The 13,384-nt window shown below is 36.5% G+C and overlaps 1 protein-coding gene across 1 annotated transcript in view; it reads right to left on the reverse strand.

Annotated features, from left to right (window-relative positions):
- The window catches only part of LOC130233740 (probable voltage-dependent R-type calcium channel subunit alpha-1E), a 124,414-nt gene extending 114,166 nt beyond the window's left edge, over positions 1 to 10,248 (reverse strand). Inside the window, exon 1 of the mRNA XM_056463919.1 lies at positions 9,983 to 10,248. Coding sequence (XP_056319894.1) covers positions 9,983 to 10,248 — 266 coding nt within the window. The remainder of the gene's footprint in view (positions 1 to 9,982) is intronic.
- Between the last annotated feature and the right edge of the window lie 3,136 nt (positions 10,249 to 13,384).

Here is a 13,384-nt window from a genome sequence, read left to right on the forward strand (position 1 = left end):
CAGCCGGAAGGGAATTAGCTGCATAAAACATACGCTGGATAAGTTGGTGGTTCATTCCACCGTGGTGACCCCTGATAAATCAGGGACTAAGCCGAAGGAAAATGAATGAATGAATGATTAAAATGAATTTAATGAATGCAAACTTATTCTTTAGAATAATAAGACACAGTAAGGACAACAGAACCAGAAACATGACTTGGGAAAGCAAACAGGCTTCATTCCTCAGGTGGTTTTCCAAACTCGATTAAGGCATGAAGAATCCTTAGTAGCCCCCACATCAACCTCTGTTTCTCCCTCTCCTGTTCACTGAAGGGAGGCATAGGGCCGATTGACAGGATCAATTATTGAGTAAGCATGGGCACGATGGGGTACTTCCTCCCTCAGCCACACAGTGGGGATCAGAGGGGTGAACAGCTGCGGCTTCCCCACCGGCCGAGCAGCACAGCAGCCCAATCGCTTCATTAAACCCCTGTCTTTCCCGCAGACACCATCGACCCGTCACAGCCATCCAGTCCACCTGACCACCTCAGCAAAAGTGGCCCACTTCAGTACCCGTGATGCCAAATAATGACATCTCCAAACGATCTCCCATCCATGTGCGTCACTAACAGATGCAACAACACGTGCTTCCAACATTCACTGCCTACACACACCCTAACAAACATGCTCTTCCCTAATGACTCCATCTGTAAGTTTTACAATCCAGAGAGTGACTGCATTTCTCTCCAGACGCATCTCTGTCCCTCCTTCCAGCACTCCACCAGCCTGAGCTCAAATCACACGTCGAGCGGCACTTCAAACAAAGCCTTCCTAAATTACCGCTCTCACACACAGGTTGTCGATGCTGCACCACACAGGGCTCGTGAACATGCTGTTTTGCAAACCGGTGTGACCTTTGCTTATGCCACAGGCTTCTCTGTGTGCATGTTTGTGTGTGCATATGAGGAGAGGTGTGTCACAAACAAACCAACACAAAAAAAACATTTTATTTTTTCTAATTAGACTTTATGATTGCAAAAAACCCTTACTGTAGATCTCATTGGTCTGAAATGTCATCCTCATATTTATACATCAAACATCAACCATCTTCAACTTTTAGGACAAATCACTTCATAATGGAAACTTGGCAGTAATGAAAGTGAGTAAGCTCAACAGCCAATGAATCCATTGCTGTAATAAATAAATAAATTACAAATACATTATACATGTACTAATGATATGAAACAAATCCATGTTAAAAAGCTTAAGCTTCAATAATCCTTTTTAAAAGCCACTGATTTCTGATGTTTCTAAAATGCACAATTAAAACGTTAGAAATTCTAAAAAAGGAAATGTCACTAGAAACACAAGAAAGAAAATGAGCAAAACTGGGCAGTGTCTGATTTCACCACATGCTGATACTGCAAATGCTGTTCCACTACGGCTTGGAAATTAATCGAAAAGTAATTATAATTGACATTCAGAACCTATAATCGATCAAATTTTTGCCGGACGATTGTTTCAATTGTTTTCCCTACCGCATGTGGAATTAAGTGACCCTGCTCTGTTAAAGGCTGAGGCAGATTTATTTTTCTGCAGCCACTTTGCAGCCACATCTGATCTCTGGTCAAGTAGGACCATGGGCCTATTCTTGAGCCTTTACTTTGCACTACATTGACAATGATTGAAAGCTGCGCTAGAGATGCCATGAGATGGCATATTTTACATTATTTACATTAAAATATTTGTTTACAGAAGATGCAAGAAATGCACTGTTTAAAATATTATTTACAGGATATACAAGAGTTACTTTATTTAAAAGAGATACTGCTTATTTTCTATTTTCTGATGCTTATATGACTATTTATTTTGTTTCAAAAAGTGCAAGTTATTTATTTATATATTAAGTTTTAGACAATGTGTGTTTTATTTCAGCTGTTCAACGTTAATGTTCAATAAATAATCATAGATAGTAGATAGTGTTTGTTTCCTTTAATTATTTTAAATTAAAGTAATGCAACTTTCTTTCAGAAATCTCTCACTTTTAATTTGTGAGCATATTTACTGTACAAAAATGTCAACTATGAGGGCAAAAAAAAAATAGATAAATAAATAAAATAATCGTTTACAGCAAGCAGGGGGCTGGTTCGAGCCTCACACAGCAACCTGCATATAAATTGAAGCACAATCTGTTTGAATTATGGTGATTAAACTTTCTTTATGTCAATTTAAAGCTACATTTTTCAGAGGAGAAGACACTAAATCTATCTCTAAAGCTTCCTTGATGTAACCTTGAGGAATCCATAATAATACAAACACCAGCATGCTGATGACACCTTCACTGATGTCATCAGCATCTAGAAAAACTCAAAAAAAAGCTTGACAAGATAATAAAAGAGCTGGTTTGCACTTGGGAAGGTCACAGTGTGTTTGTTTTACAATGAAATAAACCTTGAAAAGACTTATTCAACAGCTGTTTCCTGCATTGTTTGGCTGAATTATAGATATGAGACATGCAGGAGTTTTGTCATGGACTTCCACAAGTGCCATACAGTGCCATATGATGCAACAAGAAGCATTCATTCAGGAAGTATTTGAATTTCCTATGTGGGTTAGACGAGGGGTGCCCAAACTTTTGCTTATGAAGGGCTAAAAGCAAAACTTTATTGAGGGTAGTGGGTTGAAGGTAAATATAAAGTACCATTAAAGCTGCAATGGTAATTTCTTAATGTATTAATGTTTAAAAATAAATAGAAAAAAACTTTAATCGTATTAATAATACTTTTTAAAAACAATTTTATAATGAACTTCCTACAATAAAAATATAAACAAACATATTTATAACATAATGGAGTTCAATGTTAAATTCACGAGTCAAGAGTATTCCTCCTTGTGCATTGTCCTCTATCTTCATGTGACATTCATTCATGCATTCATATTCTTTTCAGCTTAGTCCCTTTATTAATCTGGGGTCGCCACAGTGGAATGAACCACCAACTTATCCAGCATATGTTTTATGCAGCGGATGCTCTTCCAGCTGCAACCCATCACTGGGAAACACCAACACTCATTCACACACATACACTACGGACAATTTAGCCAACCCAATTCACCTAAATCATGTTTTTGGACTTGTGGGGGAAACCGGAGCACCCGGAGGAACACAAACACAAGGAGAACATGCAAACTCCACACAGAAATGCCAACTGACACAGTCGGGGCTCGAACCAGCGACCTTCTTGCTGTGAGGCGATTGTGCTACCCACTACGCTACCATGCTGCCTCTTCATGTGGCAGAACTTATATTTTTAAACATATATGCACAACATTCAATTGAAACATTTTATTTCAGTTTTTTTTTTTTTGTAGCTCGACAATTAAACAAACAATATTACATTAAATTATAAATAACAATCTCTTTTAAAGGCATTCGCCCCCGCCTTCCCATAATTCTAAATCTCTTCTCAGATGGGATAACGGGTCAAATCAAAGGTTGCCATGGGTCAACTTTGGCCCACGGGCCCTACTTTAGGAATCTCTGTGTTAAACAATGAGACCAGACTAAGACAAGACACTTGACTTACAATTAATTTTGCATTAATATTTTCCTATTCTAATAGTGCCCTCTAAACATTGGTGCTCATCAAACAAGCAAACAATACCACTGAAAAGACAGATCTTAATCAAGTTCCAAATGAACTAGTGTGGTTCGGCTGAAATATGAATGCAAAATATGAAGACATCTAAATGAATCAAAAGCAGACATGACGTCACAGGATGCAAGCATTAAAATACATAATGCTCATGTATACCAGTGATTTCCTATCATAGATGCAACTTTGGCCCTTATAGTGTAGTTCAGGTGTTAGAAACACATTTTCTTGGGGAAGAACTTTGTTAATGTATGAAACGTTTTTCAAATTTCAACAATCACTTTTAGCTCAGGACCAAGCATTTGGATGTTTCATAAGATCCATCAACAATAAAGTTGTTGTCTGTTTTTAAAAAAAAATGACAGTGTGAACTCTAAGCAAACCAGGACTAATGTATCTGTATTTATCCAGACCAAACAAATCAAGAAAACCAAATTATAAATGTGAACACAGGTTGTTTCAGTAGCTTGATGGATCCCTCAGTAGGCAGTTCTCTAAAGTTTAGAAACAGAGTGATTCCTCATTCAAGAGTGAACAGCTCTAAAGACATAAAATACTGCCAACTCGTTACCACTGGCTATTAATGACAGCAAATCCAAACCATAATGAACTTACGACATGCATTTAATTGCACAGTTGATCTTTCTATGTAATACATTGGAGCACTAGTCCCAAGGGGATGTATTTTTCTCCCTTCTCTTAAGAACAGACTCTGGTTTTATTTATTTTGGGGCAATGCCAAGTCACTAAAGGAACATTAGCAGGGCCTCCGTCTCTTCAGCTCCCTGAAGCTCTCAGCCTAAGAGCTGGAGATGTGTGACCATATGCTTAAAATCTGCCTGAAGTGATCGCAGACACTGACACTTGCATTATGTCGCAAGTGGGCCATTAGGTGCACGAGAGAGCTGAGACCAGATAGATGCTATAATTGAATTTAACATGCAGGCAAACACATGCATTCTGAGTCACGCTGCCGCGAATGAAAGAGGGAACGCACAAAAGGATATCAATCAACGCAGACAAGAACATTTCCATGATATCACCGCCCTAAATCGCTCTCTTTCTTTCATCATTACGCTGCTGAACAGCTTTTAACCTGCAGCATGTTACTGTCGTACAACAAGCATCAGCAAACATCTAAACTGTTTTTTGTTACATGATCACAGCATGTGGCCACTCCAATTTCTTCCCTCCTTGGTGTCATTGAAAACAACAGGAATGACATTCAACACAAGCAAAGGATTAAAGCCAAGGGAAACACAAGAGCTGACGTGTTATCAAAAGTCTCTCTTCTTTGGAAATGACACCTCCGCGTTAAACTCAGATTGGTTCACACTCTGCAGCCCTCGCCCGCACAGTGTGAGAAGTTTCTCTTTTTAGCATGCATACTCATTTGGCATTTAGATGTTTTTTTAGATGCCTGACAAATCGCTGCTTAGCTGATATCAAATATAACATCAAATGTCACAGAAATAGAGATATATAAAAAAATAAATAAACAAATAATACTCATAACAACATGTTTGGCTGTTATATTACAATCATTTACCCATAAGCGTTTCTGCCTCATCTATTCATTATACCTCATCAATAAAAAATACTGCATTACATTTACCCAAATTTGGGTCAAATATGGACAAATGGTAATTTTTCAACCCAACTGTTGAGTTTGTCCATGTTTGACCCAGCAATTGGTGGAAACAAGCCAGCATTATTTAGAGCATGGTTAAAACTAGGGATGTCCCGATCAGGTTTTTTCTGAGTCTTTTGATTTTTAGTATCTACCGATACCTAAACCCGATCCGATACTTCTATAATACATTTACTAAGAGTAAAGAAGAACAATGTTTCTTATTTTTTTATTTAATTCACCTTATTTTAACATTCAATAACTCTGTTACATTGAAGATACCTTACAAAAGTGCTCTGTTTGTTAACAATCAAGTAATAAATAACATAAATTCTTCACTTTTGGACTTTAGTAAATATTTATAAACAGTAAATATTTTTAAAAATCTGATATAAAAAAAAATAGCACCTTCACTTAAAATACCGGCAGGAAATCCCAAGTTTACATATCTCACAGTTTGCTATGGCAATGTTGTCGTCATCTTTATAATACCTCCAGACCGCAGACATACTCGAGCTTTCCACTTCAAGCTGACGTCTGACTCTGATCAAGTCTGAAACCATGTGATCGGATCTGGACATCCCTTGTTAAAGATATGCAGGTGGAATTTCCACAAATTTTGTCAGTAGACTTTGCAAGTTTTGGCAAAAATGAATGCCACAGCTATTTTCCTCCATTATCTATTTAGGTACAGTAGCATCCATTTCAAAAAAGAAATCACATTCTTGTTGCACAATCATATTCCTATAAGCGTTTCTCAGCAAAGGTCTGATAGACTACCCAAAACATGTTATTCTGCCTCATCTATTTATTTTACCATTTCAGAGCTCTTCAAATGAAAATTCTGGATTGCATTAAGCCTAATTTGAGTCCAATATGGACAAACCCAATGTTCATTGATTCATTTTCTTTTTGACTTAGTCCCTTTCTTAATCAGAGGTCACCACAGTGGAATGAACCGCCAACTTATCCAGCAGATGTTTTACGCAGCGGATGCCCTTCCAGCTGCAACTCATCACTGGGAAACATCCATACACACTCATTCACCCACAAACACTACGGACAATTTAGCTTCCCCAATTCACCTAAAGCGCATGTCTTTGGACTGTGAGGGGAAACCGGAGCACCCGGAGGAAACCCACAAGAACACGGGGAGAACATGCACACTCCACACAGAAATGCCACATGACCCAGCCAAGGCTTAAACCAGTGACCTTCTTGCTGTGAGGCAACAGCGCTACCCACTGTGCTGCTCCAAACCCAAAGTAAATTTTTTTAATTAAATTTAAATGTAGTTTTTCAACCCAACTGTTGGGTTTGTCCATTTATGACCCAATGATGGGTAAAAACAACCTAGTATGCGTGGTTAATGCTATGCAGGTGAAACTTCCACATATTCCAACAGAAAGTATTCACAGGCATTTCACACTGGATGAAAGATCATCATCTCCAGCTTAACCTCACGAAAACGGAAATGCTTGTAGTTTCTGCCAACCCGTCTCTTCACCATAACTTTTCAATCCAGATGGACGGAGAAACCATCACTGCATCCAAAATGGTAAAAAGCCTTGGAGTAACAATTGATGACCAACTGAACTTCTCTGACCACATTTCTAGAACTGCTCGATCTTGCAGATTCGCACTCTACAACATCAGAAAGGTCCGACCCTTCCTATCTGAACATACAGCTCAACTCATTGTTCAAGCTCTTGTTCTCTCCAAACTGGACTATTGCAACTCTCTGCTAGCCGGGCTACCAGCTAGTTCTATCAAACCTCTTCAGCTGCTTCAGAACGCAGCAGCACGAGTGGTCTTTGATGAACCCAAAAGAGCACATGTCATTCCGCTACTCACCCGTTTGCACTGGCTGCCAGTTGCTGCTCGCATCAAATTCAAAGCTCTGATGTTTGCTTACAAAGTGACCTCTAGCTGTGCTACTTCGTATCTGCTCTCACTTCTGCAGATATATGTGCCCTCCAGAAACTTGCGTTCTGTGAATGAACGTCGCCTCGTTGTTCCATCCCAAAGAGGGAAGAAATCACTTTCCCGAACTCTCACATTCAATCTGCCCAGTTGGTGGAATGAACTCCCTAACTACATCAGAACAGCCGAGTCACTTGCTGTCTTCAAGAAACGACTAAAAACGCAACTGTTTAGTCTCCACTTTTCTTCCTAATCTGCAACTGCCTCTCTGGCTATACCACTAACTGTGCCCTCTCTCTCTCTCTCTCTCTCAAAAAAAAAAAAAAAAAAAAAAAAAAAATTTTTACTAATGCTTTGTTTCTTAGACTTTACACACCTGAAACTTGTCTATAGCACATGTTCACTGCTGCTCTTATAGTTGTGTAAATTGCTTCCTTGTCCTCATTTGTAAGTCACTTTGGATAAAAGCGTCTGCTAAATGACTAAATGTAAATGTAAATGAAAGTAGACTTTGCAAGTTATGGCAAAAATGAACACCACAGCCTTTTTCCTCCATTATCTATTTATGTACAGTAGCACCCATTTGAAAAAAATCACATTCCTATGGCAAAGACTGCCAAGTTTTAGTAAACAATTTAGTTTAATCTTTAAGTAAGCAACAACAGATGGATTCCAGAGTCAAATTAATCCTGTGTCATTCAATCCAAATATCTGCACATAGTATGGTCGACCTGACAAAGACTTTCAAATCATCTTCTTAAATGACTTTACAGCTTAAAAACTATAATGCTTGTAATCATTCTCACAGCAAGGCATTTACTGATTCTTTACAGTTAGTCATAGAGCTCTGCCTAATTTAAGTATCATCTAATCCACACAGTGAAATCTGGACAGTGTGCTGTGACATTAAAAAAGGGCAAATGAAAACCCAACAATTGTTCTAGTAGTGCACACCTGTGACAGCTATGGTCGACGGCCTTATCATCTCCTGTCACTGACTCATCACATTTGCATCATAGAGAAGGCTTTTTTTAATCCCACTGTGGCACTTTGAAGTCGGCAATCAATGACATGCGTCCAAACACCTCCTCTGGGGATTACGTGGTTTCTGGGTTTACCTCTCCTCCTCACTCTCCTGATAAACTTATCAATGATATTTATATGTCTCCTCATCATCAGAAGCCAGCTTGACAGAGAATTAATTACACAGAGAGCTCACAACAAAGCATAAACCTCATCATCCAATGAAGACTTACTCATACATTATAATTAGATACAACACGTATATGTTACAATACACAGTTGAAGTCAGAATTATTAGCCCCCCTGTTTATTTTTTCCCCCAATTTCTGTTTAACGGAGAGAAGTTAAGACATTTCTAAACAATAGTTTAAATAACTAATTTCTAATAACTGATTTATTTTATCTTTGCCATGATAACAGTAAATAATATTTTGCTAGATATTTTTCAAGACACTTCTAAACAACTTAAAGTGACATTTAAAGGCTTAACTAGGTTAATTAGGTTAACTAGGCAAGTTAGGGTAATTAGGCAAGTTATTGTATAATGATGGTTTGTTCTGTAGACTATCGAAAAAATATATAGCTTAAAGGGGCTGATCATTTTGACCTTAAAATGGTTTTAAAAAATTAAAACTGCTTTCATTTTAGCTGAAATAAAACAAATAAGACTTTCACCAGAAGAAAGAATATTAGCAGACATACTGTGAAAATTTCCTTGCTCTGTTAAACATCATTTGGGAAATATTTAAAAAAGAAAAAAAAAAAATCAAAGAGGGGCTAATTATGACTTCAATTGCGTGTCTCTACAATAAATATGTCCTGAATCACTGTCTTGAAGTCTGAAAAGCCTATTGGAATGTCCCTGTCCGTGGTCCTGAAGGCAATTCAGTTCAGAGGGTGTATGTGCAATACTTTAAGTGTATTTTAAAATGTATAACACACTTTTTATACATGTATTTTTTTGTTTTGTTTTTTTACGTAAAAAAGAATGCAAAGATCCATTTTTAATTTGTGCAATTATCAAGTCAAGTAGAATAAAAATGCATATGCATACTTGCCTATCAGAAGATCTCACACATGCAAATCACTGTTAATTGGTAAGAAATAAGAATGATGGAGATTATTTAAAATGTAATATAGCATATCCAAATTCTTGAAAATGTTTTTTTTTAACGTTGACATAACTGTCAGCAAAAAAAAATTTGCTTTAATGGTGTAATCCATAATTTTGCATGTGCATGTGAGCAAGCAAAGTTTTTTAAGTTATTTTTTTAAAACAATAAAAACTTTCTTCATTGCATTTATTTTATAGCATATTTAGACTGCTATATAAACGTTTACTTTAAGTCCCACAAAAATGACTTTATTTATACTGTGACTGTCTGCATTGTTAATGTATTTCTGAATAACTAAAACTGTGGAGTTGTGAAGAATGCACTTCATAAATACAATGGTGATATACAAAAGGAATGCACCTGTTGTATGATCAACATGTCTTTTAAATAAAAAAGCCTTAAACTCAAACAGCCTGTAAAATGAAGTAAAAGCAGCATGTAAAAGCAGATTAAAATTTAGGCAGACACTGACCATTTTGACCATTTCGTATCAGCAGATATAAACAGGAGTTGCTTGTGCGTTTGTAAATACGTGTTGACAACATATTCGCATGTGCTGTCAACACCTACTACCTACTGTGTTTTTTTTTTCTTTTTTTGGGGGGGGGGGGGGGGGGGGGGGGGGCAGGGCGTGTTTTACCGTTTAGACAAAAGGATATGGCCATTCTATGATCTTCTTGGCATACTTCCTTACGATGTTGTCCTCTCCAAAGATGAAGAGAGATCTGTTGACGGTGAAGCAGTTCTGTCGGACTGGGATGGGGTTGTACAGGGCCATGGTTCGTGCTCGTTGCGCTTTGGTCTGTTTGAAGGCTGGTGAAACTCCACCTGTGGATACCGCCGGAGCATCCCGGTTCCGACTGCGCTCCGAACCCCCATCCCCGGCTCCCAGCAGACCGGGAACATCGTCTCCGAAGCGAGCCATTCTGTGTGAAGTATAAAACAGAGAATTCTTAGCCCCAGGTGCAAAAAAGCGCGTTCATTCCTCACAGTGAACTGCAAAAAAACATCCAAAACTGCGAGTTTCCCCTTATATGACAAACGACGAGTTATAAAGCGACGGTTAGCCTACGTCCTCCAAGCACGCGCAACACGTAACTTACTCCAACAGACAAACGCCAAACACCAAAAGTAACATTACCTGAAAGCAAAATGGGGAATAAAAGCGTTTAAAATCCGTATATCCAGTCGTACATCCCATGAAGATGTTCTTTTTAACAGAAGGAGAGAAAACTATTTTTCTGAGGAACAGTAGAAACCTGCACCCATTTTCAGTTCAGCGTGGTAAAACTAAAAAGCCATCGTTTATGAATCCAACCAGGTTTGTTTTTTCCCGCTTTCGTCACTCTTTCACCCCTCTTACGTATTGTTAATGTTTTTTTCCGGATTTTTTTTGTCTTTTCACGCGTCAACAGCAGTGTTCAACAAGCTCCATCTTCACTGTGTGAGCGGTGAGGCGCGAAATGGGGTTTGTTTAAGGTTGGCACGCGCGCCTGGCCACCCCTCGCCAAAGCGCGCGAATGTGTCTGAGCGCGTGCTGGCTCTCCAACCGATACATAGTGCGTACAGTACATTTATCAAAAAAAACCGCAAAGCATCTACACACGTTCATATAAGGTCAAATTTGTTTTTTAGTTGTTATCATTCAACATTATGTTATACTATCAGTATTAATTTGCAAGCTCTGTTCTTTTAAATCAAAGAAAGATTAAATAGAAAGGTGATATATTTTTACTCAAGTTTTCACTGATCGCTTCGTAAGCCAACTTCAGTGGTAAAACATCTTAAATACACCTGTTGCTTCACAGAAGTTAGTCTACATAAAATACATTTAGATTGGAATCAAAATGTAATAATGTTTCTTAAATGAGTAGTCCAGTTTCACAATGAAACGCTGCCATCATTTTCTCATCCTCCACTGTTTTTCAAACCTGTATGAGTTTCTTTTTTGGTTGTTGAACAGCAAGCTATTTTGAAAATGTTGGTTACTGAAGAGTTAATTGTCACCATTGACATTCATAGCAGAAAAAATGCTATTTATTTATTTTTATTCTTATATATATGTGTGTGTGTGTGTGTGTGTGTGTGTATTGCTTATTCATGTAATTTTAAATGTATTATTATTATTATTTAGCGCACAATTGTGTTTTTCTCATACTTTCCTCTTAATTGAACTTTTGTGTGGTTTCAAAGTGTATGTGTATGTGTATGTGTATATGTATCTATATTATGTACAGTGCTCAGCATATATGAGTACACCCCTCACAATTCTCTCATTTAAATTAATATTTTCTAAAGGAATCTTCACAATATTATATTTGTGCATAAACATTAGATTAGTCAGTACTAAAGCCAAATGCAGAGCTAATCTAACTAAATATATTATGATAATCGTCCCAAATTAGCACACCCAAATTGTTAATTGTTAATGTTAGAGAAAAATATTAAATACAAAATTTAAAAAGAGCAAAATTCAAGAGAAACAAATTTTTTTTTTATTTTGTTGAAGTTTTGTAGTTGTAAATTTTTCCAAAATTTTGCTTGAATTTATTTGTATTATCTTTCTATTTATAAAAATGTTCGGTGACTAAAATATTATTTTAATAAATATATATATTTAATAAATCTATTTGTTCAAATGCACCAAAATATATTACCTATATTCACTGAGAAATAGATACAAATATCCATCTTCTTCAATGTTTCTATTTTCTGTCTGACCTAAGATATTGTCACCATTGACTTCCATAGTAGAAAAAAATGCTATGGAAGCAAATGGTGACCATGGATTGGAAGTCAATGGTGATTTTGTTTTAGAAGTTAACTATACTTTAGTACATGAACTATATGTGTTGATTCATGTTAATGGCCTTGTTCATATAGTGTTTCTATAAATACAACCAGTGAATATTTTTTTCCATCATTTTTAATTGTGTCATTCTCATTCATAATTCATCATGGGACTGTAGTTATATTACTATAGCCAATAGTATTACTATAGTATTACTATAGTTATACTACTATAGTACTATAGCCATTGCGTGCAATAGCTCTTTTCAAATATGTCTTTCTTTGTAAACAAAGTCTGTAATGTTGTCATTCACCTCTTAGCTAGTTGTTTGGTTTGTTTATGGCTTGTAACACTTTAAGAGACCTATTAAAAATCTTTACAGGAGAAATGAATGGGAAAATCAGTCAGGAACCACAATATATTGCACATGCAATATTTTTCAACAGCTCAACCTCAACAAAACATGCATAAAAGTCCCAACTGCATCTGTGTATAGATTGTTTGCACTTAAAAACACTTTTAAAGACACATTTAAAATGTGTAACAACACAATTCTTGATTTTTTTGGAGACAACTTTATTGTTTAATGTTTAATCCACTTAGACTTGTAAAAAAACAGCAAAAATTTATGGGAAAATCCATCAGTAACCACAATATGTTGCACATGCAATATATTTTCTTAACAGCTCAACATTAGTGTGTAAACTTAACAATACAAAACAACAGCATTAATTTGGAAAAATTGAGTTTATCAACCCAATTTCTTTGGGTTGCTACAAGTTAAATATAGTTTTTAAACTAACTGACAGACATGTTTACCTTTAAATTAGACGCATTTTTAAGTTGATGTAATTATCTATATTGACCTGTTTTGAAAACTTAATAAAACTATTCTGGCAACTTAAAAGTTTAATCTAATCAGCAATTTAGAATTTTAACTTACAACAATGTATTAAAATATGTAGTGATAACAGATCTCTTGAGTTCTTTTTAGAGTGTGTATAGATTATTTGCATTTATTTTAAAGACAACTTAATTGTTTAGTGTTCAATCCACTTAAATTTGTAAAATAAAATACAAATTCACGTTGTCAATGGTGTGGAGTCTAGCATTTTGTACAGTGACTAAAGAAAAAAGTTATTCAAAACAAACCCAAAATGTTTGCAAAATATCAATTGCATGCACTGTAACATCCTTTTCACCCATAACAGACACCTGTACCGAGTCTATGATGCTCTATTCTGGGAGCAGCTTGTTTAGTTGACTTTGA

Source organism: Danio aesculapii, chromosome 8 (assembly GCF_903798145.1).
Source record: "Danio aesculapii chromosome 8, fDanAes4.1, whole genome shotgun sequence".
NCBI classification, from domain to species: domain Eukaryota; kingdom Metazoa; phylum Chordata; class Actinopteri; order Cypriniformes; family Danionidae; genus Danio; species Danio aesculapii.